A 27,664-nucleotide genomic window follows, 5' to 3' on the forward strand; every position below is an offset into this window, starting at 1 on the left:
AGAGCAGCCCAAACTGCAAACGATTATGAATAACAAGGCTTCAACCTATTGTGCTTTCAGCTGATACTGTGACAGATACACACATTGTGCATGTGTTTCCTTCTTCCCAATTTGCAAAGTCTTTGTGTAAAGAAGTTGTTGTTTCACTTCTCCTGAAAGTCTGCCTCACCACCCATGTTCTATGATCCCTATAACATGTCTTACTTGATAATATACTGCTACATAATATTACATTAAATCAGCTAATCACTTAAATAAACGGAGCCTCCAGTAATTGTTTCTATTTAAAGTCAAAATGTCTCCTGTGAAAACAAAGCCTGTCACACTGTTCCTCCCTGTGAAGCTCAGCATCACTGAGCTCAAATGGACCAGTCACTCAGTGCTAGTCCTTTTCACCTGCCTTAACTAGTACAGCATTTAAACACACTCACAGTGGGTCAGTCACCATGGACGATGGTCCGTTAGAGACTACTAGATGATGACAGCGCTGCCATCAGTGTATAATGTGTGGAGGTACATATTGGCAGGTATTTAACCCTCCTGTCGTGTTTGGGTCAAATGTGACCGATTTACTACTTTCATCAATAATACATATTGTGTTTTACATTTGATTGCTTCAAGGCCTTATACTATCCTCCGCAGCAGGTATCTGAACATATACAACTGCTGGTCCCCATTCCCCACTTTCATTGACTTTTGAGTGGTTTAGTCAACTTTAACACCTATGATGTTGATGGTCAAAAATGACCCCCATTGGAAATGAATCGGTAACCCTAGATTACGGTCATCCATCAGATAGTGCACACCCACAAAGCAACTAGATCAGTGATATTCTTTGTATATTTACTGCAGTTGTTCATTTGAACCATTAGTCTGACATTGTTTACAGCTCAATAGGGTGTTCAATAACATTTGGTGATGATTAAAGGTTTTTGTGTTAATGTAAGAGCAGTAAAAAAGACCACATTTGAACGGGAACACCAAAGTAAGGGGGGAGAAACACGACCAGAGGGTTTGAAGCACTTTAATTGGACAACATTGTAGAGAGGTGCCATTTGAATGCAAGTGCATTTACCATTAGTAATTCACAGTATTAGTAGTGTGTGTGTGTGTGTGTGTGTGTGTGTGTGTGTGTGTGTGTGTGTGTGTGTGTGTGTGTGTGTGTGTGTGTGTGTGTGTGTGTGTGTGTGTGTGTGTGTGTGTGTGTGTGTGTGTGTGTGTGTGTGTGTGTGTGTGTGTGTGTGTGTGTGTGTGTGTGTGTGTGTGTGTGTGTGTGTGTGTGTGTGTGTGTGTGTGTGTGTGTGTGTGTGTGTGTGTGTGTGTGTGTGTGTGTGTGTGTGTGTGTGTGTGTGTGTGTGTGTGTGTGTGTGTGTGTGTGTGTGTGTGTGTGTGTGTTCAGATCCTCTGCCTGAGTTGTTATTGCTCTTAAGAGCAACACTGAACTGTGCTACATTGTAAAACACAGTGGCGAGCAGTGACTTGTATACCTAGGCCCTCCCGCAACAATTTCATCACTATCACTCACATGAGCCATCATGAACAAACTTATGCTAATCATAAATATATCGATCATAAATCTATCGATTAGATTTATGATTAGAACATTATAAAAGTAGGGTAGACATGTGGATATTATCCGGCTGAACACCAGCAGCGAGCTGGAAAGAAAACATGGAGAGATGTAGCAATGAAGCGACATTAGATGCCCCCATTCTCTCACCATGATAGTGAATGTCGTGTAAAAACTGTTTATTTAATAACCGAGGCCTTTAAATCGCTCCAATCGGCTGCTTTCACTTCCACTCTAGTGCTTCAGAGTTTCTCTTTCGATAACATGTATGTGTCAAAACTTCACGGTTATTTAAAAGACATTTCAACATAAGAATCTCTATGTTAGTTAAATGACGTACATGACATAACTTTGCTTAACAGGCTGCTTCAGTTGGAATAACTGAACAATGACCTTTGGTTTCAAACGGGACAAACTGTAGTGTACATTTCTCTGACCTTCTTGTTTTGTATCTGTCAGAATATTACTGCGTTTTGAATCTACTCATAGGTGTAACAGGACTTTCCAGCACATATCTATAGTTCTGATAACCACTAATAACGCTGGTTAAAGAGCCTTCATAAAGCCACTTATTATTATTATAATTAAAACCATAAAATGTCAGTAGTAGCAATTGTTCTGGTTCCCAGAGCCCAAGTTGATTTATGTTCAGATGTCTTGTTTTGATGACTAAAGGCTCAAACCTAAAGAGTGTTTCAGCCCTAAATATAAGATGATATATATATGATATAGGTTCCTGTCTTGTTTTATTTTCTATACATCAGATAAAACAGAAATGGGGTTTTACTCATTCGACCGTTGCTTTATTTTAGTGCAGTATAGTCCAATACGAATGGATTGTATATTAATTCATTGATATTGAATACAGGGGACTGGTCAGACATGGCGACATATGAAACTGTAATTAAGATTAAAAAAAACCAACCTTTGTGATGAAAGCAAATGATGAAAAGAAGAATGTTCCTTATTAACATTAACAGAAGAGTGTGGTTCAGACGAGCGGCCTCACGACTCTGCTGTTTCTTTCCATGTTGGGATGCAGTGCTCAAAAGAACCAAGAAGAGTAAGAATGACCTCATCAACGCTGAAGAGGGCGAGGACCACTTCACTGACATCCCATCTGCTGGTGAGACGCCAGATCTGTTCCTGCCAGACCCTCACACTGTTGTTCACACTACAATCAGAGACGATGCTGTTTTGCTAGATTGTGACAGATTGTCAGACGTATTAAATGGACTCTCATGTGAACACTTTTGTGTTGAGTTGAAATATCTTTGCACCAAGAGGCCACATTGAAAATATTATACTTTAAGAGTTTTTTTCATCAGTATATTCAGTATATACCTGGCTGTAGAGGTACATTATCCATTAATTTAAGTATATCCTATACATCCAAAGAATAAAGGAATACAATTGTTTCTTATCCGGTGACAGGACAAATGTACCTCTACTGTGAAAAAAGTTGCAGATATTGTCAGATATGGGTAGTTGAATTATTTAGAAAAGTTGTCATTGATACAAGCAAACCTACTTATCCCCCCCCCCACACACGCACACGCACACACACACACACACACACACACACACACACACACACACACACACACACACACACACACACACACACACACACTATTCTTCCTTTGCTAATGCAATTATAATATCACATTAATTTTTTCTCACTCCCTTTTGAATCCAGTCATACTTGAGATTTGGGTTTCATTTCAGTTACAGAAGGTTTATTATAGAACAGCCTAAAGGCAGTGGTGAACAACATGGCGCTACGATTTTAAAAGCCAAAAGATAATGAAAAGTCCTCACATGAAAAAGCTGCGGTTGTGATAAGTCTTAAGAACATTTATACATTTATTATATCACATTTATTACGTTTGTTCTTATGGTTCTTCCCATAAGTGCCATCTTCAATCTAACAATTACATGTATCTGCAGTGAATTAGTGCGTTTAGGGCCGTACCGATAGAACAACTAGGGTAAACCAAATACCAAAACAATTATTCCAACAGTCGTGGATGTCTCTGTGTGAATTGTTTACTCATTGTGTGAAAAGTTTGATTGCACTGATTTTTGAGAATGTATTATTAATCCCTGATTATCCACAATCCAGAATTACAAACACACGTTTGGAAGAGTGGGCAGAGCTGCAGCTGCATTGGTGCTGCCCCGTCAACTCGGGGAGAATTGTATCCCTGGTACTTGTGTAATATGGAGGAATGTAGAACAACAACAGCATCAGTTCTTGTGACATCCCTACTTGTGTTATAAAACAAGGCTCAGGTTGAAAGTAGCTGCCCTCAAACAGAGTCTGATCTCCTTGCTTTAAGACGAGGTCACTTTATTGCATTTTGTATGTTTTGCTCCAACTGCCCCCCCAGGGTCTCCGTTCGCCCGGGCCAGCTTGAAGAGCAAGAACGAGAACTCATTGTACTTCAGGAGGAAGGAGAAGAGGCTCCGCTTCACTATCCGCCACCTGGTGAAGTCCCAGAGCTTCTACTGGACCGTGCTGTGTCTGGTGGGCCTCAACACGCTGTGTGTGGCCATCGTTCACTACGACCAGCCGGAGTGGCTCACCTTCGCTCTGTGTGAGTTTATACTGTCTGTCATGTCACTGTGTAGCTCCTCATCTTAGCATTCACATGTTTAAAAAACAGCCTCTATACATCCTAATTATTGTAAAATACTAGGGCTGGGCAAGTTAACGTGTCATTATCGCATTAACTAATTCATTTCATAATGCTGAAAATGATTTGATCGCGTGTTAACTGTTATTATTTTGAAAGTCCGCTGCTCACTGGCTCTGAAGACACATACAGACAAACATGGGTCACTGCTACCTCAATAATTGTAATCGTTGCCCAGCAGCACTATACCATTATTGTATGCAGCTGTAACGTAGACTGGTCTGCATAATGACACTGTATGCACATGCTCATTCTGTGTGATATTCTGAAACTGCCTTCACATGAAGCAGTCAATCCGCTCTGCACTGGGAATGTCCAGAGAGTGCTGTGCTCAAAGTGCACAGGCTAACAGTGCAGGTAACCATAGAAACAACAGAAACTATCTGTGTGCACCTAAAGGCTCTGCCCGACCTCGTGATGAGGCAGGAGAACATCTCCTCTCTGTGAAGGCAGCTTCGTGTAAACCATTGTGCCTCACTTGATACAAAAAATCTGCTCTTATTTCCTTAGAGGACCAAACAAATGCTGCCATAAAATTATATGGATATTTTATTATGAATTACATATTTTAACCATAATCCTTACCAATCATAACTACCTAATATGTATTAATGTACGGAGTGTTTACCCTATGCCATCAATGTCCCTAGTGGAAACCAGGACAACTGGCATGCAATGACCTTTAGGGCAGACATGAGAAAGTGGCTCAGTCTGGTGGAAAATAGGCAAGACAAGGCAAGGCAATTAAGGCAAGGCAATTAAGGCAAGGCAATTAAGGCAAGGCAATTAAGGAAAGGCAATTAAGGCAAGGCAAGGCAATTAAGGCAAGGCAAGTTAAGTTTATTTATATAGCACCTTTCAACACAAGGCAATTCAAAGTGCTTTGAATTGCTTTTGAATTTTTGCAAAAATAGTAAAAACTACAACTTGAACTTGATTGACAGCCTGATATCATAGGTATCTCCCAAACGTTGACAACAAATCCTAGTGGGATATAAGGGTTACATTTGTTCTCTGCTAATGCAGATACAAAAAGCCTTTGGTGTCATGCTTTGGATAAACAGAGTGTATAGACAGATGTACAAACATACATCACACAGGTACCATTGTACATTTCATTAACACATGTTAGCAAACATACAGTAGATCCTACCCACTCTGTTATGGCAGTATGCAGCATTATATTCTCAAACAACAGACTCTTGCTGTGTCCTATTTGCTGAGGGCACAGCTGAACAGCCAGCAGAAGCTGCTCTATTGAATTGTACAGAATTGTGTTTTAGCCCGGGCATTGATCTGTGTTTCCTTATCGTCCCCTGGCAGACCTGGCCGAGTTTGTATTCCTGGGCCTGTTCCTGGCAGAGATGTCCATGAAAATGTACGGCCTGGGACCCCAGAACTACTTCCACTCCTCATTCAACTGCTTTGACTTTGGGGTGAGTCTCCTGTTCAGTCACTCCCTGGTGGCTCTTAGTGTGAGCATGTGTCGAGTCACTCAAACGATCCAGGACGAGTGCTTCCAGAAGAAAGTGTAAGTTTGACTGTTGCTAGAATAGCAAAATGACTGCAGTGTTTGGAAATGGAAACTGTGTTCGTAGGTGATTATCGGCAGCATTTTTGAGGTCATCTGGGCGGCCATCAAACCCGGCGCGTCGTTTGGGATCAGTGTGCTGCGAGCTCTGAGGCTGCTCAGGATCTTCAAAGTCACCAAGTGAGTCTTCAGAGTCTCCTGCCAGAGTGCTGGAAACACTGCTTATGATATAAAGTGCATTTTATATTAACTTTATATTATATTGTTGTAACCCACCGCAATGCCCCTCATGTTCCTCCTGTTCTGTTTAATGACCAGCTGTTGAAACAGTAGAGGAGTTCATATATGTCCTTATTTGATTGAACGTCTTATACCACAGAATATTTTTTTAAACAATGCAGCGGGAATTGGATATACATGTATCTTGCTGAAAGCGTTTTAACTTTTTGTAATAGTCTGGGCATCTGGGGGGTATCATTAAATAATGATATGTTTTATATATCTGTGTGTGTAGGTACTGGAATTCTTTGAGGAACCTGGTGGTATCCCTTCTCAACTCCATGAAGTCCATCATCAGCCTGTTGTTCCTCCTCTTCCTCTTCATCGTGGTGTTCGCTCTGCTGGGCATGCAGCTGTTTGGTGGACAGTGAGTCATTCAGTGAACCTGATTTACACAATTTGCATTAAGCATTTATACTGAGTCTGAACACACACACCTAATATGCAAGATTGAATGCACCTGCCTTTTTTGATAGCACCCTGCAAATCAGATGACATACAATATGACCAGTGTTGGGGTAGTTGCTCAAAGAAAGTAATGCATTACACATTACTTGTTACATTAAATAAAGGTAGGACTTTGATTGGGATGTGGCTGTAAATCTATACATTCAAACACTGTTTTTTTTTCTCCCTGCAGATTTAATTTTGAAGATGAAACACCGACAACAAACTTTGACACATTCCCAGCAGCCATTCTCACCGTGTTCCAGGTAAAGGTCACCTCCATCATGCCCCCCCTGCTCTGCTTGTTGCACTGAAGTGGATTCAAACCCTGAGCCTGTGTCTTCCCTGCAGATCCTCACTGGGGAGGACTGGAACGCAGTCATGTACCATGGGATCGAATCCCAGGGGGGCGTTAAAGGGGGGATGTTCACCTCCATTTATTTCATCATTCTCACTCTCTTTGGAAACTGTATCCTTGCCGATTGATCCAAATCACTTCATGTTTGTGGCATTCAATCAGCCACAATGAAAGTTTGCAGCATTCATTTGAAGAACAGCTGCAATTGTACATTGATTCTGTAAGGGGAACTTCTGCAGCCATGGAGAGTCAGGACTCCGAGAGACACAAGGAGAGTTGGAGCTTTGATGTCAAACACTGGTGTTTTATTACAAGTATCGGCCGGAGAATTTCACATCACAAGTCACAGCAGCCAGAGGTTCTGACTGCACGGGTGGGTTGCCACATCAATTCTGACCAGCCTCTCTCTCGATAGACCTTTTAACTAGTTTACAGAGAGTTAATCAACATATTGGGGCACTGGAGATAGCCCAAACATCTGGAGACACTGAATCACCTGTCTGTGGTGCTTGGAAGCCACTGTTCTCACAGTCATAAAACCCTCTGTTGCCTGGTCATAACACTGGTCATATCAACAATAGCTGAAGCCTGCCATTCCTTAAGACAGATAACAGACTCAGGGTTGGTGATAAACGTTAACAGACAGAAACGGTTAGACTCTTAGGAGTAAGGACATACATATTCTCAAACAGTTCTACTCTTTTTATCATTTATGATAACCTTAAAACATTAGTCTAATAATAATTTGGTCATAACTTAAATCAATAGGCGTCTTCATATTTGAGTGTGGTCTTACACAACATCAATTACATCAATAACAATCACAACATAGAATAAGATCGAAACATTCAACCACAATGATTGCTCAGCCAATCATAATAGAAAAATCATCTCTCATCAGTGTTTGGATCATCTTTTGTCAAAAGCACAATAATGAACACACATAAAACACGGATGCATAATAGCAAAAACATCTATTTTAAAATAATATGTTTTACATTTAACCATTAGTTAATCTCACTTATCAAATTATAAAATCAAAACCAGCTTGCAGTCAATCAATCATTTGCTGTGGCGAGCCGTGACTTTTATACCTAGGCCCTCACAACAACAACAAACAAAAAAGTGTTATTACGTCACAGCGTAACCCTACTTCAGCGGAATATCAAAACAACTGTGTACGGCTGAAGTATACGCTGTGACGTAATAACTCTTCTTTTTCGAGGGAAGGAGGGGGTCAGAGGGCCTAGGTATAAAAGTCACGGCTCGCCACTGCTGTTGATATTGGAGATTTCAATAAATTCGCATCATCAGTCAAGACTTCGACCAGATGTATATAAACACCTATCATGACAGGGCGCCCACAGCCAAGTAACAATTACAAATGAATTAAGTCGGCACGGCGGCCCACATTGAAAATGACTTAGGCCTACCTTTGATGATAAATCACTGAAACACAAAGTCCATCCTCCTGTCCTTTTGGATGAAGCACTTGCTGTTAAACACAAAGTCCATCCTCCCGTCCTTTTGGATGAAGCACTTGATGGCGGGTCATGCAGCTGATCCTGTGCCACTCCAGTTTATCATTGGAACTCAATCTTGAAAATGACTCGGTTAACATTTTCGAAATTATGTCAACACTGATATTTTTCTCAGACCACAAATAACCAGACACGCTGCTCAACGTTTTCTTGGCCATCGCTGTGGATAACCTGGCCAATGCCCAGGAGCTCACTAAGGTACAGTATTTCTTTATAGCCTCACACATCCTGGCTTCAAACACCAACAGCATCCATCAATAAATGGGTTTACCTTAAACCCAATCCCACATGCAGCCAGCCTTTTATTTATCTTATAGAAGACAGTGAATATGAATGGGATGTGTGTGAGGTCATTTCGGAGTGGCTGTTGTTATATAACTGATGTAATGCCAGGTCAGTATATCATTATATTTAATTTATAAGATTATTTGTAGCTCTTTATCCCTCACCAGGGGGCAGGTGTTAACCCCAATGTGCAGGGTTTCCACAGGTCCTTTAAATCCTTAACAGTTGGTGAATTTGAGGTGGAAATGAAAATCAACGTTTTGAAAGTTTCAGAAAAAAGATATTGGTCATTGGAAGTGCTTAACTTAAAATGAATAACTTTCGCATACCAGACACGGTGAGAAGGTGACATGGTCATTACTTTGTTTTCCCCCCAGGGGAAGTACAGGTGTTCCCACAGTACAATACACACACATGCATTTGTCCGATATACCGAGATATGTCTAAGCAAACAGGTTGCCAGTTTGTGCGGCGCCAGAGGTTCGGTGCCTTGCTCAAGGGTACCTTGAATAATAAAAGATGGACTTATAGGGATCCCTTTGGCTGGTGGATCACCAAACATAGTCCTGCTATGGGGAGCTGTGGCTCACAATGTAGATAGTCACGCTTCAACCTAAGGGTCGGTGGATCAATCCCAAACCCCTGCAGTCCAGATGTTGACGATGGCCATCAGTGTGTGGGTGTGGGTCTGTATGGCAGCCTCTGTATGAATGTGTGTGAATGGGTACTTTTTGACTTGTATATGTATATATGTGGTGTTACAAAGACTGGAAAAGAGATATATAAATGCAGTGAATTTATCATGTACCCATGAGCTGAACCCTCGACTGCATACGGAGGCTAGCCAACTGCACTGCACAGTCATCAACATGTTACTATAAGGCCAAACCTCTCATTGACTTGCTGTGTGTGTGTGTGTGTGTGTGTGTGTGTGTGTGTGTGTGTGTGTGTGTGTGTGTGTGTGTGTGTGTGTGTGTGTGTGTGTGTGTGTGTGTGTGTGTGTGTGTGTGTGTGTGTGTGTGTGTGTGTGTGTGTGTGTGTGTGTGTGTGTGTGTGTGTGTGTGTGTGTGTGTGTGTGTGTGTGTGTGTGTGTGTGTGTGTGTGTGTGTGTGTGTGTGTGTGTGTGTTTGTTTCTGCACATACTGTCCAGGATGAAGAGCAGCAAGAGGAGGCCATCAATAAGAAGCTCGCACTCCAGAAAACACAGGAGGGGAAGGAGGTCAGCCCCATGTCATCCACCAACATCTCTATCACAGCGTGAGTCCACTCCTCTGAAGTCTGCCTCCTCACTGAGCACACACACTCAGAAACACACACACACTCAGGCTACATGCAGGTTGTTGTACTGCTCATGCTAAGGACCAGCAGTGTGGATGATATGAGGGGGGGTTGTATGTGGAATGAGTCTCCATAGTCATTGTCTGATGCCTCCAGTGTGGAGAGACAGACAGGAGTTACTGAACATAACCAAAGTGCTGCTGTGGACAGAGACAGGGCAACAAGTACTCAACCTAGACAAACATATATATTAGTTTTAAGTGTACGCCTCGATCAGTTGTGGTTATTTTGTGACCCAACACAGTCACTAACTGCTTGGGGCATTGGTAGAGCACCAACTCCCAATTTACCATTGTACTGTTTTTGTTCGTTGTTTTACAAAATCACAACTATCTCTTTAACCTGAAAAATATAAGAAAATTGACAATAACAGAAGTTAGGCTAAAAAGAAAATCAGCTATGCACATAATAACTCATTATTTAAATACAAACAATACACACATGTGAGACAATACATGGCTATAGCTACAGCCCAAACATATGGAATCTCTTCATGCAGGAGTTTCTTCTTCTTCTTCTTCTTCTTCTTCTTCTTCTTCTTCTTCTTCTTCTTCTTCTTCTTCTTCTTCTTCTTCTTGTTTCACTGTCTGCTTTTACACAAACACGAGTGTAAAAGACAGACGTAGCTTCCTCTTAGTTACTATTTTTCATTTTGGAACACAGCTGTGTTCAGGATGCATAGCAAAGGCTTCAAGTAGTCAGCAGGATTTGAAATTTAAAATCTTAGAATTCTATTGAACCAGATTGAATCTTGTTTTTTGACCATGCCCCCATATCCCCGTTCACTTTAGTATTTTTTGATTTTCAATCCATGATCCTTCCTTCTATATTGCTAACCTTGGCTTAATATCAGCCATAGTCATGAAATATTTTTAAAATAAAAGTATCTGAAGAATAATCTCCCCCTGCTTCCCTTTAACTGGCTCACACAGGCTACTAAGAAATTGAAACATAAGCTTCTCTCCACTCTGTGTGCCGCATGACGTTTGGTCTGATTTTGAGATACATTATTACATTAAGCGCTTTGAGCACCAGGAAAAGCACTTTATAAATGTAATGTATTATTATTATTATTATTATTATACCTGACAAAAATAACCTATCCTATTCCTGGTGTTTTTATTTGCTAATAACGTTCTTATAGTGACATAATTCACTTGCCACTGTCTCCTAACCAAATGTTTATTATACTGCATATCAGTCTGGTTATTGAACCAGGTACCTGGGATTTAATATGTATTGCTTTATTCCTGTTTCAGATGTTTTTTATTTGAGTGGGCAACATAACATGAACAGTCTGAACAGTACCATGTTGTTAACGCCATACCTTCTTATTTCTATGATGTAATGGTATTAATCTTGCTCATTGTAGTATAGTATAAATGTCCCTGACGGTGTGTTTGTGAACTTTCCTCTCTGGCTCAGTCTTGTGTTGTCTGCATTGAGAAGTGATGGGAGACTAAAGGACACACCACACAGAGAAATGTCAGGTTGTCTGTGGTTGTTTCTCTGACTTCATCCTACAGTATATGATGTTCCCTCTTCCCCATTTTTGTTTTGTGCATGTGCAGTTTTCTAACACGCAGTCGAGGTAATGCGCACTCTAGCAGCTCATCCATCTGCAGCGTTAACTCACTGTGAGTTATGACCTCTCTGCTACAATATGTAACCCTCCATTACCTTTCTCTCATTCCTCTTCCTCCAATGTTTAATCCTGTCTTCTTGTGGTGTCATCATTTCATTCTGAAATGCCCAAAACAACATGACAGTTCCTCTGTGATCACACCTTCTGATAGAGCTGTGTGAGTGTTGTCTTTCCACTGTTGTGTGTGTGTCGGTGTGTGTCAGTGATCATGGTACTTGGCTGTTCGTGGTTGACATCTTTTGCCTGAATTTATACTTTTAGCTGTGACTCATCTTCAAACGCTGGTTGTCAACATGTATTGTGTGATATTGCAGGCAGCTTGTGTTATGCAGATAGAGAACGCCACTCCTCCGTACAAACACAGACGTATGCTAAGGTACTTAGTATTTGTTAAATTCCTATCATTCTTCAATATGTTGCTATGCAAACACTAATAGAAGCCTTTCAAAATTAATTTAAAAACTAAATAGAAAGTTGTAGAGTATATGGATGACCCAGTAGCAAAATAACACTACAATAAATCTTACTATTTACCACAACTCCTCAAATGACCTTTAACCTGTTCAACCCAGAGGCGCTGCAGTTTTTTTTTTTTTTTTCACGAAACTGTGTCTCAGGGCTTCTTAACATTTAAAAACCTATTAATGTGTCATTCCCACTTAACGGGAAGAAACTCAGCTAACTGACGATATGAACAATTTTTACCCAAACACAACACAGAAATGCGAAAAAATGCTACCACACTTAGCATAGAACTCTAGGTATAAATACCCTTATTACATATCAGATCTGCACAAACAAGATATAGATTAGCAAAATGAGATTCCACAGATTCTACAGGTATTAGTATCATCACTGAGCGATCAGAACTTGCGACACGGGAAGCAAGAACAGACATCACAACACGGAGCTTTAGGAGCAAAAACGGGACATTGTCTTACCTATGCTGTTGTTCTGATCAACAGTTGTGTTCAATGGCATTAAAACGATAAAAACGCTGCTGAAGGTTAATCCATAGGTTAATCCAATGTGTCTGAAATGATTACTGATAATCCATCTTCATTTATAGTTGCTATGAGAGCTACCAGAGTCCATGACAGCTTCCGGTTCCAGGACATTCAGGCTACGCATCACTCATTCACCAATGGGTAATGTTTAGATGGATTTTAGGAACCTCCCCTCGATTCTATTGGCTCTAACGGTTAAAAAGAGGTGTCAATCATCAAAATCGACCGAGGGGGGCCATATATATGGCAAATGCACCCAAATGACCCCAGAAGTGTTTTTCTTTTGCTAAACCTCTCTAAAAAGGTCAAATGTCCCTTGTTCTGCATCAATCTTGATACAGGGTACTTATGTTATAGTTTTGATTCCTAAAGCTTTTAGTCTACTATCCCATCATTCAAGGGTGGTTTTCACTATAAGTAGCTTTTTTTTTACTATGTTCAATCTGAATTTGTTCTGGGAATGCCATTAACAGGTTAATGAGTGATGATAAGGGAATACACTACAGCCTACAGGTAATAGCTGATTACATCAGGACAATAATTGTTTTGCTTAAATGTTTTCTGAAATTACACTGAACAAATTATATTAAGTTGAACCTAATATTTGTATTTTTTATTTAATATTATTGCTTTCAACTAACCTAATTGAGTTACGTGAAAGTTGTTGACATAAAACATTTAATTAAATTCAATGTTTCAGTATTTTCAGTGTAAATAGTAATTAGGCCCTATCTAATGCTAGATTTTGTTGAATTTGGAGAAAGCTACAGATGCAAAGAGAAAAACATCTAATGAGTATTTTAGCTGTTTTATTTTTTAACAGAAGATGAAGATATTGGAAACATAGCCCAGACTCTGTAGTGTTTCACCACGACACATAGCAGTTAGCTTGATGCTGCTGATACATTCTGTAATATGCAGGCTGAGTTTTCAGTAAGCAAGGGGGGGTTACAATCCTATAGTCTCATCAGATCACACATCATCACTTTCTTATAATTAGGCATTGGGATTTAATTTATAGAAATGTAATTTCCAATTTATAGAAAGTATGTACATCGTAGCTAAAACAGGTGAGTGGAGTAGCAGGAACATGCTGTATGTTATGCACATTTTAGATGGGGAGAAATGATCACGAGAGTAAAAAAGGCGTTTCATCAGCAATAACTTTTACTCAAGTCAAATTGCATAAAATAAATACAGCAATTCACATTTTTTAAAACATTAAATACTTATACAGTACAGTACAGAGTATTAACAACTGTTGTTGTTAACTATTACATAAAAAGCATTTTATTTATGAGGCTTATTCTGTGTAACGTTACAACACACCACAAAATAGCTTAAACAACTGCACAGTACACATCAGTAAAAGGGCATCAAACACTACACATACAAATTAGCACTCCCTGATAGTCCAATAGCGACGCTTGGTTAGGGTCCTTTGGCGTGCAGTTCGATTCTGAGAAACAAATAGTTGTATCGGAGTTTAGGATGGCAGAAGACACTACACTAATAGCGGATTAAAAACTGGATGTCATCAAACCTGCTCAAAATCAACAGCAATAAAACAGAGCTCATGATTGTGGCTCCCAAGACGCAGCTCCAGAAGGTTGGAGACCTGCTTCTCTCCATTGACGGCTGCTCCATCTCCCCGTCCACTGAAGTCCGCAATCTGGGAGTCATCCTGGACACCACCCTCTCTTTCCAGGCACACGTCAAATCTGTCACCAAATCCGCCTTCTACCACCTAAAAAACATTGCCAGAATCCGGGCTTCACTCTCTGACTCTGTGGCAGAAACCCTTGTACACGCCTTCATTACATCCCGTCTGGACTATTGCAATGGAGTCCTGTCCGGGGTTCCCAGCAAAACCATGGATAAGCTCAAATACGTCCAGAACTCTGCCACCAGGCTTCTCACCTACACCAAGCCATGGCACCATATCACCCCCACCCTCATCCACCTACACTGGCTGCCGGTCAAGTCCCGGATTCAATACAAAACACTCATCCTCACGTACAAGTCCCTCTATTCCCTCGCCCCCCAGTACTTATCGGACCTCCTCCATCCCTACACCCCTTCTCGGAGTCTGCGGTCCTCAGACACGGGCCTGCTCTCCATCCCCCGCTCTCGCCTCCGAACTGTTGGTGACAGGGCATTCAGTGTTGCGGCCCCCACCCTCTGGAATACTGTACACTTCCTGCCGAGATCCGTAATGCCTCCTCCCTGGACATCTTCAAATCATCACTAAAAACATACCTGTTCACCCTGGCGTTCGGGCTCTAGCCCTTTTCTGGTCCCCCGGCTTCCTTTATTTATTTATTTGGTTTGCCCGTTGATTGTCTGTTTGTTTTGTTTGGCCACCATGTACAGCGATCTTGGGTCCCTTGAAAGGCGCTATATAAATATAATTTATTATTATTATTATTATTATTATTACTACCCATAATCCTCAGCTATCGTTTAGGACTACACCAGCCGCTTTGCTTGACAAACCCTGTGATTAGTCCTCAAGCTCTGTGATTGGATGTTGGAGTGGCAGTGCACAAAGTTTACGCCGAGCGTCAAACAGCACTTTCAAATGGAATGAAACCCATCGACGGCACACTATCCAAAACTGGACTCGAACTACACATGCTGGCTATATGTGTGTTTCGCAACATGTTCTATGGTGCGTCTCTACTGGGAATTGTAGTTTTAAAAGACGTTTTCGTATTTGCCATAATTAGAAGTTGCCAGTATTAAACTGTGTACATCCCTGGAGGTTTAGGGGATGCGAAACACATTGGTGTTTATATACAAGTGATTGCAATATGATATATTAGATAAATAATTTGTAAATTGCAGCCATATGTTATGAATGTTGTTTCAAAAGTTCAGGTGTTTAATAGTCTTCTTGCCTGTGGGATGAAACTGTCCCTGAGTCTGGTGGTTTTAGTCTGGATTCTGCGGTACCGCCTGCCAGACGGTAGCAGACAGAATAGTTTGTGGTGGGGTGATGGGTAATCACCCCACCTCTCTGAAGAACTAGCACCTTACCGTGGTAGAGAGGTTTGTGTGCCCTGATGAACCTGGGGACTGTGTTGTCTGGAACCTTGTGTTCCTGGTAGGGTCTCCCATGGCAAATTGGTCTCAGGCAAGGGGCCAGACTAAGATTGGTTCAAACCTCATGAAAGAACAACAAAGAAGTGAGGATACCCGGCCCGGAGGAAGCCCGGGGTCCCCTTCTGGAGCCAGGCCCAGAAGGAGGACTCACCAGCGAGCGTCTGGTGGCTGGGCTTGCCACGGAGCCCGGGCCGGGCACAGCCCGAAAAGGCAACGTGGGCAACACCTCCGCTTCTCCGTCCCGCGGGCCCACCACCTACGGGAAACAGCGATGGGGTCGGGTGCGCTGCCAGAAGGGTGGCAGTGAAAGCAGAGGGTCTCGACGGACCAGACCCGGGCGACAGAAGCTGGCTTTGGGGACGTGGAACGTCAGCTCTCTGGGGGGGAAGGAGCCGGAGCTTGTGCGGGAAGTGGAGCGTTACCAGCTGGATCTGGTTGGGCTCACCTCTACGCACAGCGTCGGCTCTGGAACCTTACTTCTGGATAGGGGTTGGACTCTATTCTTCTCCGGAGTTGCTCAAGGTGTGAAGCGCCGGGCGGGTGTGGGGATACTCACAAATCCCCGGTTGTGTGCTTCGTTGTTGGAGTTTACCCCAGTGGATGAGAGGGTTGCCTCCCTACGCCTGCGGGTTATGGGGGGGAAACTCTGACTGTTGTGTGTGCTTATGCACCAAACAGCAGTTCAGAGTATACGGCCTTCTTGGAGACCCTGGAAAGAGTCCTGTATGACGCTCCTGAAGGGGACTTTTTAATCTTGCTGGGAGACTTCAACGCACATGTGGGCAATGATGGAGACACTTGGAGGGGCGTAATTGGGAGGAACGGCCCCCCTGATCTGAACCGGAGCGGTGGTTTGTTACTGGACTTATGTGCTAGTCATGGATTGGCCATAACAAACACCATGTTCGAACATAAGGATGCTTATAAGTTTACATGATACCAGAGCACCCTAGGCAGAAGGTCCATGATCGATTTCGTTATCGTATCATTGGACCTGAGGCCGTATGTTTTGGACAAAAGAGAGGGGCGGAGTTGTCAACTGATCACCATCTGGTGGTGAGTTGGGTCGAGTGGCGGGGGAAGCCTCTGGATAGACCTGGTAAGCCCACACGTGTAGTTCGGGTGAACTGGGAATGTCTGGAGGAGGCCCAAATTCAGGAGGCCTTCAACTCACACCTCCGGCGGCGCTTTTCGGGCATTCCTGTGGAGGTTGGGGACATTGCACCAGAGTGGTCGGTGTTCAAAGCCTCTATTGCCGAAGCCGCAGCGGGGAGCTGTGGTCTCAAGGTCTTAGGTGCCTCAAGGGGCGGTAACCTTCGAACCTCCTGGTGGACACCGGTGGTCAGGGAGGTGGTCACCGTCCGACTGAAGAAGGAGGCCTTCAGGGATTTGTTATCCCGGGGGACTCCCGAGGCAGTGGCAAGGTACCGACAGGCCCGAAGGGCAGCAGCCTCAGCCATGGCCGAGGCAAAGCAGCGGGTGTGGGAGAAGTTCGGAGAAGACATGGAGAAGGACTTTTGGGGCGGCACCAAAGTTGTTCTGGAAAACTGTCCGACACCTCAGGAGGGGGAAGCAGGGAACCATCCAAGCTGTGTACAGTAAGGATGGGACGTTGTTGACCTCAACTGATGGAGTGTTAGGGCGTTGGAAGGAACACTGTGAGGAACTCCTGAACCCGACAACTCCGCCCTCTATGTTAGAGGCAGAGCTCAAGACAGGGGATCAACACCAATCTCCCGGGGGGAGGTCACTGAGGTCGTTAAACAATTCCACAGTGGCAAAGCCCCGGGGGTGGATGAGATCAGCCCAGAAATGCTGAAGGCTCTGGGTGTTGAGGGACTGTCATGGTTGACACGTCTCATCAACGTCGCGTGGAAGTCGGAAACAGTACCGAAGGAGTGGCAGACCGGGGTGGTGGTTCCCCTTTTTAAAAAAGGGGATCAGAGGGTGTGTGCCAATTACAGAGGCATCACACTACTCAGCCTCCCCGGGAAAGTTTACTCTAAGGTACTCGAAAGGAGGGTCAGGCCGATTGTCGAACCTCAGATTGAGGAGGAACAATGCGGATTCCGTCCTGGTCGTGGAACGATGGATCAGCTTTTTACTCTCGCAAGGATCCTGGAGGGGGGCTGGGAGTACGCTTATCCGGTCTACATGTGTTTTGTAGACTTGGAGAAGGCGTATGACCGAGTTCCCAGGGAGTTACTGTGGGAGATGCTGCAAGAGTATGGGGTGAGGGGGTCTCTACTCAGGGCCATCCAATCTCTGTACTCCCAAAGCGAGAGCTGTGTCCGGGTCCTCGGCAGTAAGTCGGACCCATTTCCGGTGAGGGTTGGCCTCCGCCAGGGCTGCGCTTTGTCACCAATCCTGTTTGTAATATACATGGATCGGATTTCGAGGAGAAGTCGTGGGGGAGGGGGTCTGCAGTTCGGTGGACTAAGGATTGCACCACTGCTTTTTGCAGATGATGTGGTTCTAATGGCTTCATCGGTCTGCGACCTTCAGCACTCACTGAATCGGTTCGCAACCGAGTGTGAAGCGGCTGGGATGAGGATCAGCACCTCCAAATCTGAGGCCATGGTTCTCAGCAGGAAACCGATGGACTGTCCACTCCAAGTAGGGAATGAGTCCTTACCCCAAGTGAAGGAGTTCAAGTATCTCGGGGTCTTGTTCTCGAGTGAGGGAACAATGGAGCGTGAGATGGGCCGGAGAATCGGAGCAGCGGGAGCGGTACTGCAGTCGCTTTACCACACCGTTGTGACGAAAAAGGAGCTGAGCCAGAAGGCAAAGCTCTCTGTCTACCGGGCCATTTTCGTTCCTACCCTCACCTATGGTCATGAAGGATGGGTCATGACCGAAAGAACGAGATCGCGGATACAAGCGGTCGAGATGGGTTTTCTCCGCAGGGTGGCTGGTGTCTCCCTTAGGGATAAGGTGAGAAGTTCGGTCATCCGGGAGGGACTCAGAGTTGAACCGCTCCTCCTTCGCGTCGAAAGGAGCCAGTTGAGGTGGTTCGGGCACCTAGTTAGGATGCCACCTGGGCACCTCCCTAGGGAGGTGTTCCAGGCACGTCCAGCTGGGAAGAGAGCAAGGGGTAGACCTAGGACCAGGTGGAGGGAGTATATCTCTTCGCTGGCCTGGGAGCGCCTTGGGATCCCCCAGTCAGTGTGGCTGGTTGATATGGCCAGGGAAAGGAAAGTTTGGGGCTCTCTGCTGGAACTGCTACCCCCGCGACCCGACCACGGATAAGCGGGAGAAGATGGATGGATGGATGGATGGGGTGATGGGGGTCTTTTGTAATCCTGAGGGGTTTCTTTAAGGTTAACCTGGTATTTGTACTCCTCTACATTTATTTTAGTTACTTTACAGATTTGGATTAATTATGTGAAATATAAACAACCCTTAAATCATACTTTAGTTATACCTGAGTACAATTCAGGGAAGGTGATTGTCAAGTGCAAACAATCAGGCGAGATATTTGATAGATGGTGCTTGAAAAGACAACAAATGTATCTGCAGATCCCTATAAAGCATATTCATTACTCCTTATTCTCTAATCGTTCATTAAAGACTGTATATAATTGCTATTTTGCACATCCCTTTCAAGATTTCAAGATTTTCTAAGGTTTATTGACATATCATATACACAACTACGGTGTAGTTATGCAATGAATGAAACACTTGGGTCGCAGGTTCCTCAACAGTGCATTACAAGACATCTATCAATATGTGTACCTTCACCATTAAACTGTCATATTCTGCACATTTCTTATTCTATCTACATACATCTTACAAGAGTATAATACATATGTATAATATCGGTTAAAATAAGTGCTTCAGCACATCCTCCTATTAATATCTTTGTACATCCGACACTAAATTGTTTTATTGTAGAGATCATTTACAGTATATTCTTGATATTTTCTATTCTATATGTCTATCATTGACCATCTACTTTCCCCCTAATTTGTATGTACTCTTAATATTGAAATGTGTTCATCAAATATAACTAGGGCTGTCAAACGATTAAAATGTTTAATCAGATTAATCACAGTTTGCAAATTAATTAATCATGATTAATCACCATTCGAACTATGTCCAAAATATGCCATTTATTTATGTATATTGTTGTGGGAATGGAAAGATAAATGAAAGCAGGCGGATATATCCATTTAACATACAGTAGGCTATGTATGTTTATTATAACATTTTTCTGCATGTCAAAATGAAAGACAACCCACACACCTATCAATCATCAAACCGTGGGGTCTTAATTCATTACGTGTTGATTTCTATCAACGGGGGAGTACCTCAGGAAAGTCGACAGAGGGGGGGGGGGGGGGGGGCGCGCTAGTGGAGTACTTCGTGACCACAGAGTGTGAACGTTGTGATCAGCTGTTTTAGCGCAGTTCTCCAGTGATGGGGGGAGTCTCCCTCCGCAGCCGGTTGGCGTAGTTTTGGCACAGTTCCGTTGTACAGACCGACGTTAACAGCAGCCCTGTCTGTGCACACGGAGACCGACTCTGTCGTCCGGTGATCTAACCGCCTTCTGGAAAAGCTTCACAAGTACGTCGGTACGCAAATGCGCTTTGTGACACAAGTGACGGTACGCATTTCAGATTACGCACATAACCTGCGTACCAGTTATGTGCACCCCTGTACCAGAGCCATATTATTACTATTATATGGCTCTGCCCTGTACTACAGCAAGAGTATTCTCTATGGGCATAGATATGTCTCATAATTATTTGTGTGAACATAAAAATAATTTGTGTGTAAATATGTGATTTGTAAATGTAAAACAACATCCACAAATGCATTTAAAAGATTTTCAAACTCACAAATACATTTGCAAGTGTAAAACGGATCTGCAAATACGCTAAATATGTTCACAAATAAAAAAAAGATCAGTGAATATCTCTTTAACATTTACAACTTTCGATCAGGCATTTGTGAATCCTCTCTGTTCACGGATCTCAAATCTCTGTTCACGGATCGTCTTTTTACACACACGGAATTTTGAGACATATTTTCCGCCGGTCTCGGCTAAAATCTACTCGTGTCACTCGGTTATTTTCGGAAACCACGTGATGGCCAGCTGATGACTACATTTCCGCATGATTTCAAAGTAAGAGCATGATGGTTTGTTTAATGCTCTGTTTTTGTATTATAATGAACAGCGGAATGTTAGATGCATTCTTCATCACCATCACCCTCATCATCATGTTATAGTGATACAGTTAGTTTGTGTTATTGGTTCAATACAGCATATCTCGAGCACCTTCGTTGATGTTGAAGTGCAGGCGATACGCCACTTCCGGGTCCCGGGGGAGCAGCTGGCAGCGAAGCAGCCCAGATAAAACTCTTTCTTCATTGTTTGTTGTGTATTCAGTCAAGCGGGTCAAAGTTACAAAGCACTTCACATCTTATTAATCGGCCTAATTTTACTTTACCAGTGCAGTAATAAAGTAATCTGTAGAAAAGCACCGTATTTAGGTCAGCCTTCATAGTAAGGCTCCATTACATGTTATACATTTCATCCTTTCTACTGATATATTCCTGTCTATTGCTTTCATTTGTATTTAATGTTATTGTGTTTATACTTGTTTCCACACATTTCACAATTTGGGATGAATGAAGTATCTATCTATATATGATATCCATCTATCTATCTGTCCGTCTATCTATCCGTCTATCTGTCTGCCTACCTTACCTACCTACCAACTAGTTGTTTTGTTTGGAAAGGTTTTGTCATTGTATTGCTCTTTACCAGCACCTGCAGTACAGGACTTTACATTGTAAATATTATATCAATCCATTGGTTTCTAGCATATATCATTTGCAAGTGTTTAAAACAAATGTGGGATCCTGATTGCATAAAAAGAAAGACATTCATGATTGTCATATTTTATTATGTAGGATACAGGACTGGAATTATTCTTACTTTTTACTCCACTTCATTTATGCAACAACTTTATTTAATGTTATGATTAGATTGTTTTGCTTGTATCATCCTTTGCAAATACATAGTCACAATGCTGGAAACAGGGCTGTTTCTCTGAGAGACGTAGATAATCACTTATGAGAATATAATGCATTGGTGTATATTAAACTAGCCAACAGTATACAAAGCACTACAAAAGTTTTGTCAATATTAACCATAAACATTTACATTAGTGAAATGACACATCAGTCAATGTTTATTTTTATTTTATTTTTCACATACACAGCCTTCATAGTAAGGCTACATTAAATGTTATAATATTCATCGTGTCCTTTCCACTGATATATTCCTGTCTATTGCTTTCATTTGTATTTAATGTTATTGTGTTTATACTTGTTTCCACACATTTCACAATTTGGGATGAATGAAGTATTTATATAACCCCTTGCCCTTATTCCTCCGAGCTTAGCACTTTCTACTTTTGTTGTTATTTTGTTTTACTTGCTCGTAAGCGCTTTGAGCACCAGGAAAAGCGCTTTATAAATGTAATGTATTATTATTATATATGATATCCATATATCTATCTATCTATCTATCTATCTATCTATCTATCTATCTATCTGTACCTGCAGAGTACAGGACTTAAATATTGTACATATTATATCAATCCTATAATATTTGTTTCTAACATTTAAAGTGCTTAAAACAAATGTGGGATATTCATTTGATAAAAGTAATTGACAAAGAAATTAACGATTGTCATATTTCATTATGTAGGATACAGAACTAGACTGTAGTCAAGCAAACTTACTTAATAACACATTCCACATACTTGTTCTTTGCGTCAGTGTTTCAATGTTATATTTTATAACCATATAAATTATTAAAACAATTAAAATACATGCCCTACCGTTGATTGTGCACACTTTTGCCTGAAATTAATCTCCCACTGCCAGGCCCACGCACAGTCAATATAAGTAATTACATTAATGCATAGGAATGTAGTGATACTTCTTTATTCTTCTTTTGTATACAATTATAACGGTACATAACAGCGGAAGAAAAGTATACATATTTTTACAGATCCCCTACATTGACTGGGAGGCCAGTGGTCATCTGCGTGAGGAACACTGGGAATAGTTGTTCCTGTCACCCGGAGTCCTCTGAGTGATCAACAGATGGAACACCTTAATGCTAATATTGACCCAATGTTACCATCAGATTCATTTGGAAAGGACATCTACTTGAACACATTACAGTTGGTTCTCTTTACGACTGGAAATTAAGAGCAATGGATCCATGGACTACCAGTAGCAGACAAAGTATTCAGATACTTGACTGAAGTAAAAGTCTTGCCTTTATAGTCTTACTTAAGTAAAGGTATGTAAGTACTAGCCAAATTGACTTACATTTGAAGTACTCATTATGCTTTAAAAGGTTCTCTGTATGTGTTAAAACTTTTGATTATATAGTTGCATTAATGTGTATGTGAAAAATAAAATAATAGATCAGATAGACAGATAGACAGACAGATATAGATAGATGGATATCATATATAGATAGATACTTCATTCATCCCAAATTGTGAAATGTGTGGAAACAAGTATAAACACAATAACATTAAATACAAATGAAAGCAATAGACAGGAATATATCAGTAGAAAGGACACGATGAAAATTATAACATGTAATGGAGCCTTACTATGAAGGCTGACCTAAATACGGTGCTTTTCTACAGATTACTTTATTACTGCACTGGTAAAGTAAAATTAGGCCGATTAATAAGATGTGAAGTGCTTTGTAACTTTGACCCGCTTGACTGAATACACAACAAACAATGAAGAAAGAGTTTTGTCTGAGCTGCTTCGCTGCCAGCTGCTCCCCCGGGACCCGGAAGTGGCGTATCGCCTGCACTTCAACATCAACGAAGGTGCTCGAGATATGCTGTATTGAACCAATAACACAAACTAACTGTATCACTATAACATGATGATGAGGGTGATGAAGAATGCATCTAACGTTCCGCTGTTCATTATAATACAAAAACAGAGCATTAAACAAACCATCATGCTCTTACTTTGAAATCATGCGGAAATGTAGTCATCAGCTGGCCATCACGTGGTTTCCGAAAATAACCGAGTGACACGAGTAGATTTTAGCCGAGACCGGCGGAAAATATGTCTCAAAATTCCGTGTGTGTAAAAAGACGATCCGCGAACAGAGATTTGAGATCCGTGAACAGAGAGTTGAGATCCGCGAGCGCATTTTTGGTCCACAAATACAACTTTTTTTTATTTGTGAACATATTTAGCGTATTTGCAGATCCGTTTTACACTTGCAAATGTATTTGTGAGTTTGAAAATCTTTTAAATGTATTTGTGGATGTTGTTTTACATTTACAAATCACATATTTACACACAAATTATTTTTATGTTCACACAAATAATTATGAGACATATCTATGCCCATAATTCTCCGTCGGGACTTCCTGCAACAACACCACGCCGTTATCAAAGATGTTCTATTGAGAAGACGATCACTACGTGACAAAAGTTTTCAAAACCGTGGCTACTGAAATCAATCTTACTAACTGCTGTCTGTGCAATTTACTCCGCGCGAGTTGGCAGACTTTATTTTGCTTACTTTAACATCATTTTTCATGGTGGGGCTAAGCCATTTCTTGGTATGGGTGTAGCCTACCCCAGCCATACCCTGGCGCTGCCACTGGTGGCACGTATGGGGCGGGCCATTCTGCACATGCGTTAAATGCGTTAAATATTTTAACGCAATTAATTCAAAAAATTAATTACCGCCGTTAACGCGATAATTTTGACAGCACTAAATATAACACATTCAACAAAACATGCAGCAGACCTTAGGCAAGGCAAGGCACGTTTATTTATACAGCACCTTTCCACACAAGGCAATTCAAAGTGCTTTAAAAAAGTAAAGACATTAAGAACAAGGCATTTAAAAAAAGTAATTAAAAAGCAACACAATCTACCTGCATTGCAATTACTCTAAACGTGTAATAACATGCTTCAACCAGTAGGTGGTTCGGGTTAAAAAGCTGTCAAGTTTAACAAGTTTAACACAATAAAATATACTGCTGTTTCCGGTTTAGTTTACGACGGATATATTTTGTTATTGTTTTGATATTTGTAACACAAATGCGATGGGAAAAACCCACAGCAACCAGAAAAGATTGTCTTAACATGACCCGGTTGTCTAGTTAATAAAAAATTATAATATCAAACAAAATATTACTATTAACTTTATTGTGAAATTAAAACAGAACGGTACAAGAATAGTTTCCGGTCTATTCTGAGGCCCAATCTATGTAGATAAATAAAGAACTAAGTCAGAACCATTTATTACAATGCATTTATGTGATTACTTTCAAAGAGTAAAGCAAGCACTGCTGAATAAAGTATGATTTTATCTTTTACGAAACTTTTTTTTTTTTATGGAATACAGTCGGAGGTCAACCAATCACAGAGCTTGAATCACAGGGTTTGTCGTGCAACGCGCATGGTGTAGCCTCAAACTATAGCTGAGGATAATAAGGATAATGGATAAGGATAATCTGGTGTTTTTGAGTTGATGAGTAGTGCAGATATCACTGTAAAATCAATCGACAGTAAGGAGAATACTTATTTCCGGGTGTAAAATTCTCCGTTATCCAATGGGAATGGACGCTCACATTGCCTTTAACTGCCGCCGACATGGACCGATGCGGTGCTTCTCTGAGCGTCAAATACCGCCACCGATGGGAATACATTGTTATCAGTTGAAAGCTCTATGCGTCCGTTTATGAAGCTGAGGGAGACTCGGTGCGTTACAACTGCACGCCAAAGGACCCTGCCCAAGCGTCACTCCTGGACGTTCAGGGAGTGAGACTGTGTTGATTAAACATACTCGCAGTTTAAATAAGACCAATGTCACAAGATACATGGTCACACACTTTTTCCTTATTTAAAGGTATTGAGATATCAAAAGAACTGCAAATAAAAACAAGGTCTGCCTGAGTAGCATCGGTGACATCCCACTAAGAGAAGCAGACACTGCAGCCACATTGAAACCACCCAAACCCTCCACGTTAACACAGTCACATGACTGCACGGGTAGCATGTGTATTTATGGACGTATCGTTCTCTCCTGTCCCCATTAATATGTCCCTGCTTCTTCTCAGCTAAAACATCTTGTTGTAGGGTTTTCCATCTGTACTGCACATGTTTCTGCCCTTGTAGGTTGTTGATGCTTATTAGCCCCTCTGTGTTTGTGTCTGTAACCTGTTTCTGTCTCGTTGAAGTTCCTTCTCTCCCTCTGTTTCTGTTTGTTGTTCCTTTTTGTGTTTGTAGGAGTTATGTCTGCACCCCAGTCCATCACTACCTGAGGTAAACCCAACCACCTGCTAGAGAGGTGGTCCATGATAATGATCATATGCTGATAAACAATCATGTCGTCATTTACATGCTTGGCAACAATACATTTAAGAATCTAAATGACACAACAACACAGTGTCATGCATCCTTTACATCAGGGGTGGGGAACCTCCGGCCTCCGGGCCGTATACGGCCCGCGAGACAATTTGGTAGGCCCTCGAGGTAATTTATAAACACACGCAAAAAATAAAAAAATGAAAGAAATCTAGACCGCAAAAAAATTAAACAAGCGAGTGCCTGTTTTTCCTGGCCAAGGTCAGCCGGCCTGAGGGAGGAGGACCTGCACCAGCTGCACCTACAGAACTTAGCCCATGCTGGGCATAGCTGTTACCACCTGCACAGACCTAGCCTGTCACTTTATTTGACAAATTGTGTTTACTTAATCAATTAACAGATTAACATTTAGTGTAACTTATGTATATTATTTCATTTTTATTTAAAAAAAATTGTGATTGTTCATGCTTGATAACTTTTAGCTCACATTTCAATAAATTGTATTTGCACTCCTTTTGTCCGTTATTCTTACTGAAAATGTTAAGTTACACATTCACATCTGACTGAAGATTGGCACCATTTATTTGGATATATCCAGTCTCTGATAGTGTTACGTTATTATGAGAGTGCTCCGTTTGATTCTGAAATTGTATATATTTATATAAATATATACATAGGCTATGTGTGTGTATATGTCCGCATCTGTAGCCTGTTATTGTCTCATGACACCGCACTGTGAATTAATCAAAGTAAATATATAAGTGGTCATGAACACATCTGTCCATCAGACAGAGGCTGCTGTGCCTCCTGTCATCATTAATGGACGTCTCTTTAAAATGACCGCTCAGAGGAGAGGAGTTCTCATTTCTCTAACCGCCTGCTGCTTCCCCTCCTCGGTTCTCCTCCTCTCTCCTCGGTTCCCCTCCTTGGCTCCTCCGCTCACATCTCCTGTGGGCGGGACTAAGTCTCGAGGAGGGCAATTAGTGAAATGAGAAAGGGCCTAAGTGTCTCTTAGTGAATGTCCTGTACTGCTCTTAAATCTCATCACATCAGCTATTCCTTTCCCTCTTGGATGTTCTTCTGGACCCTCAGAGAAAGAGAACATGGTGAAGCAGTCCCGTCTCTCAGGCGTGTCCTTTCCTAACAGAAATATCAAAAAACATATTATTGCAGAGCAAGTGTGTTATTTAAGAAAGAGGTGTGTTTGTTTGTTCAGGGGCTATAAATATAATGATTTTTTTATTTGAATGTGTTTTTTAAATCCAACAGTGTACTACAAAAATAATCAGATTATGAATAAACCGTTCTAAAGTCATCAACATTGAAATAAATGTATTATTAAAATAATATTTAACTGTTATCAAAGCTTAGTGCAACTGTAGAAGCTTGCTCTGTCCGGTTGTCTCACTGCAAGACAAAGGGTCGCAGCTCTCACTATGTTCAATCATTTTGCCTTAAATACATTGAAATGTGAAA

At 41.7% G+C, this 27,664-nt stretch overlaps 1 protein-coding gene across 1 annotated transcript in view; it reads left to right on the forward strand.

Annotated features, from left to right (window-relative positions):
- Positions 1–2,527: 2,527 nt before the first annotated feature.
- The window catches only part of LOC117463543 (voltage-dependent N-type calcium channel subunit alpha-1B-like), a 186,054-nt gene continuing 160,917 nt past the window's right edge, over positions 2,528–27,664 (forward strand). The window contains 10 exon segments of the mRNA XM_071206520.1: positions 2,528–2,696; positions 3,964–4,170; positions 5,593–5,705; positions 5,868–5,980; positions 6,315–6,446; positions 6,720–6,792; positions 6,878–6,995; positions 8,556–8,623; positions 9,861–9,967; positions 11,620–11,685. Coding sequence (XP_071062621.1) covers positions 2,528–2,696; positions 3,964–4,170; positions 5,593–5,705; positions 5,868–5,980; positions 6,315–6,446; positions 6,720–6,792; positions 6,878–6,995; positions 8,556–8,623; positions 9,861–9,967; positions 11,620–11,685 — 1,166 coding nt within the window.

The sequence above is a fragment of the Pseudochaenichthys georgianus genome, chromosome 18 (genome assembly GCF_902827115.2).
Source record: "Pseudochaenichthys georgianus chromosome 18, fPseGeo1.2, whole genome shotgun sequence".
Lineage (NCBI taxonomy): Eukaryota > Metazoa > Chordata > Actinopteri > Perciformes > Channichthyidae > Pseudochaenichthys > Pseudochaenichthys georgianus.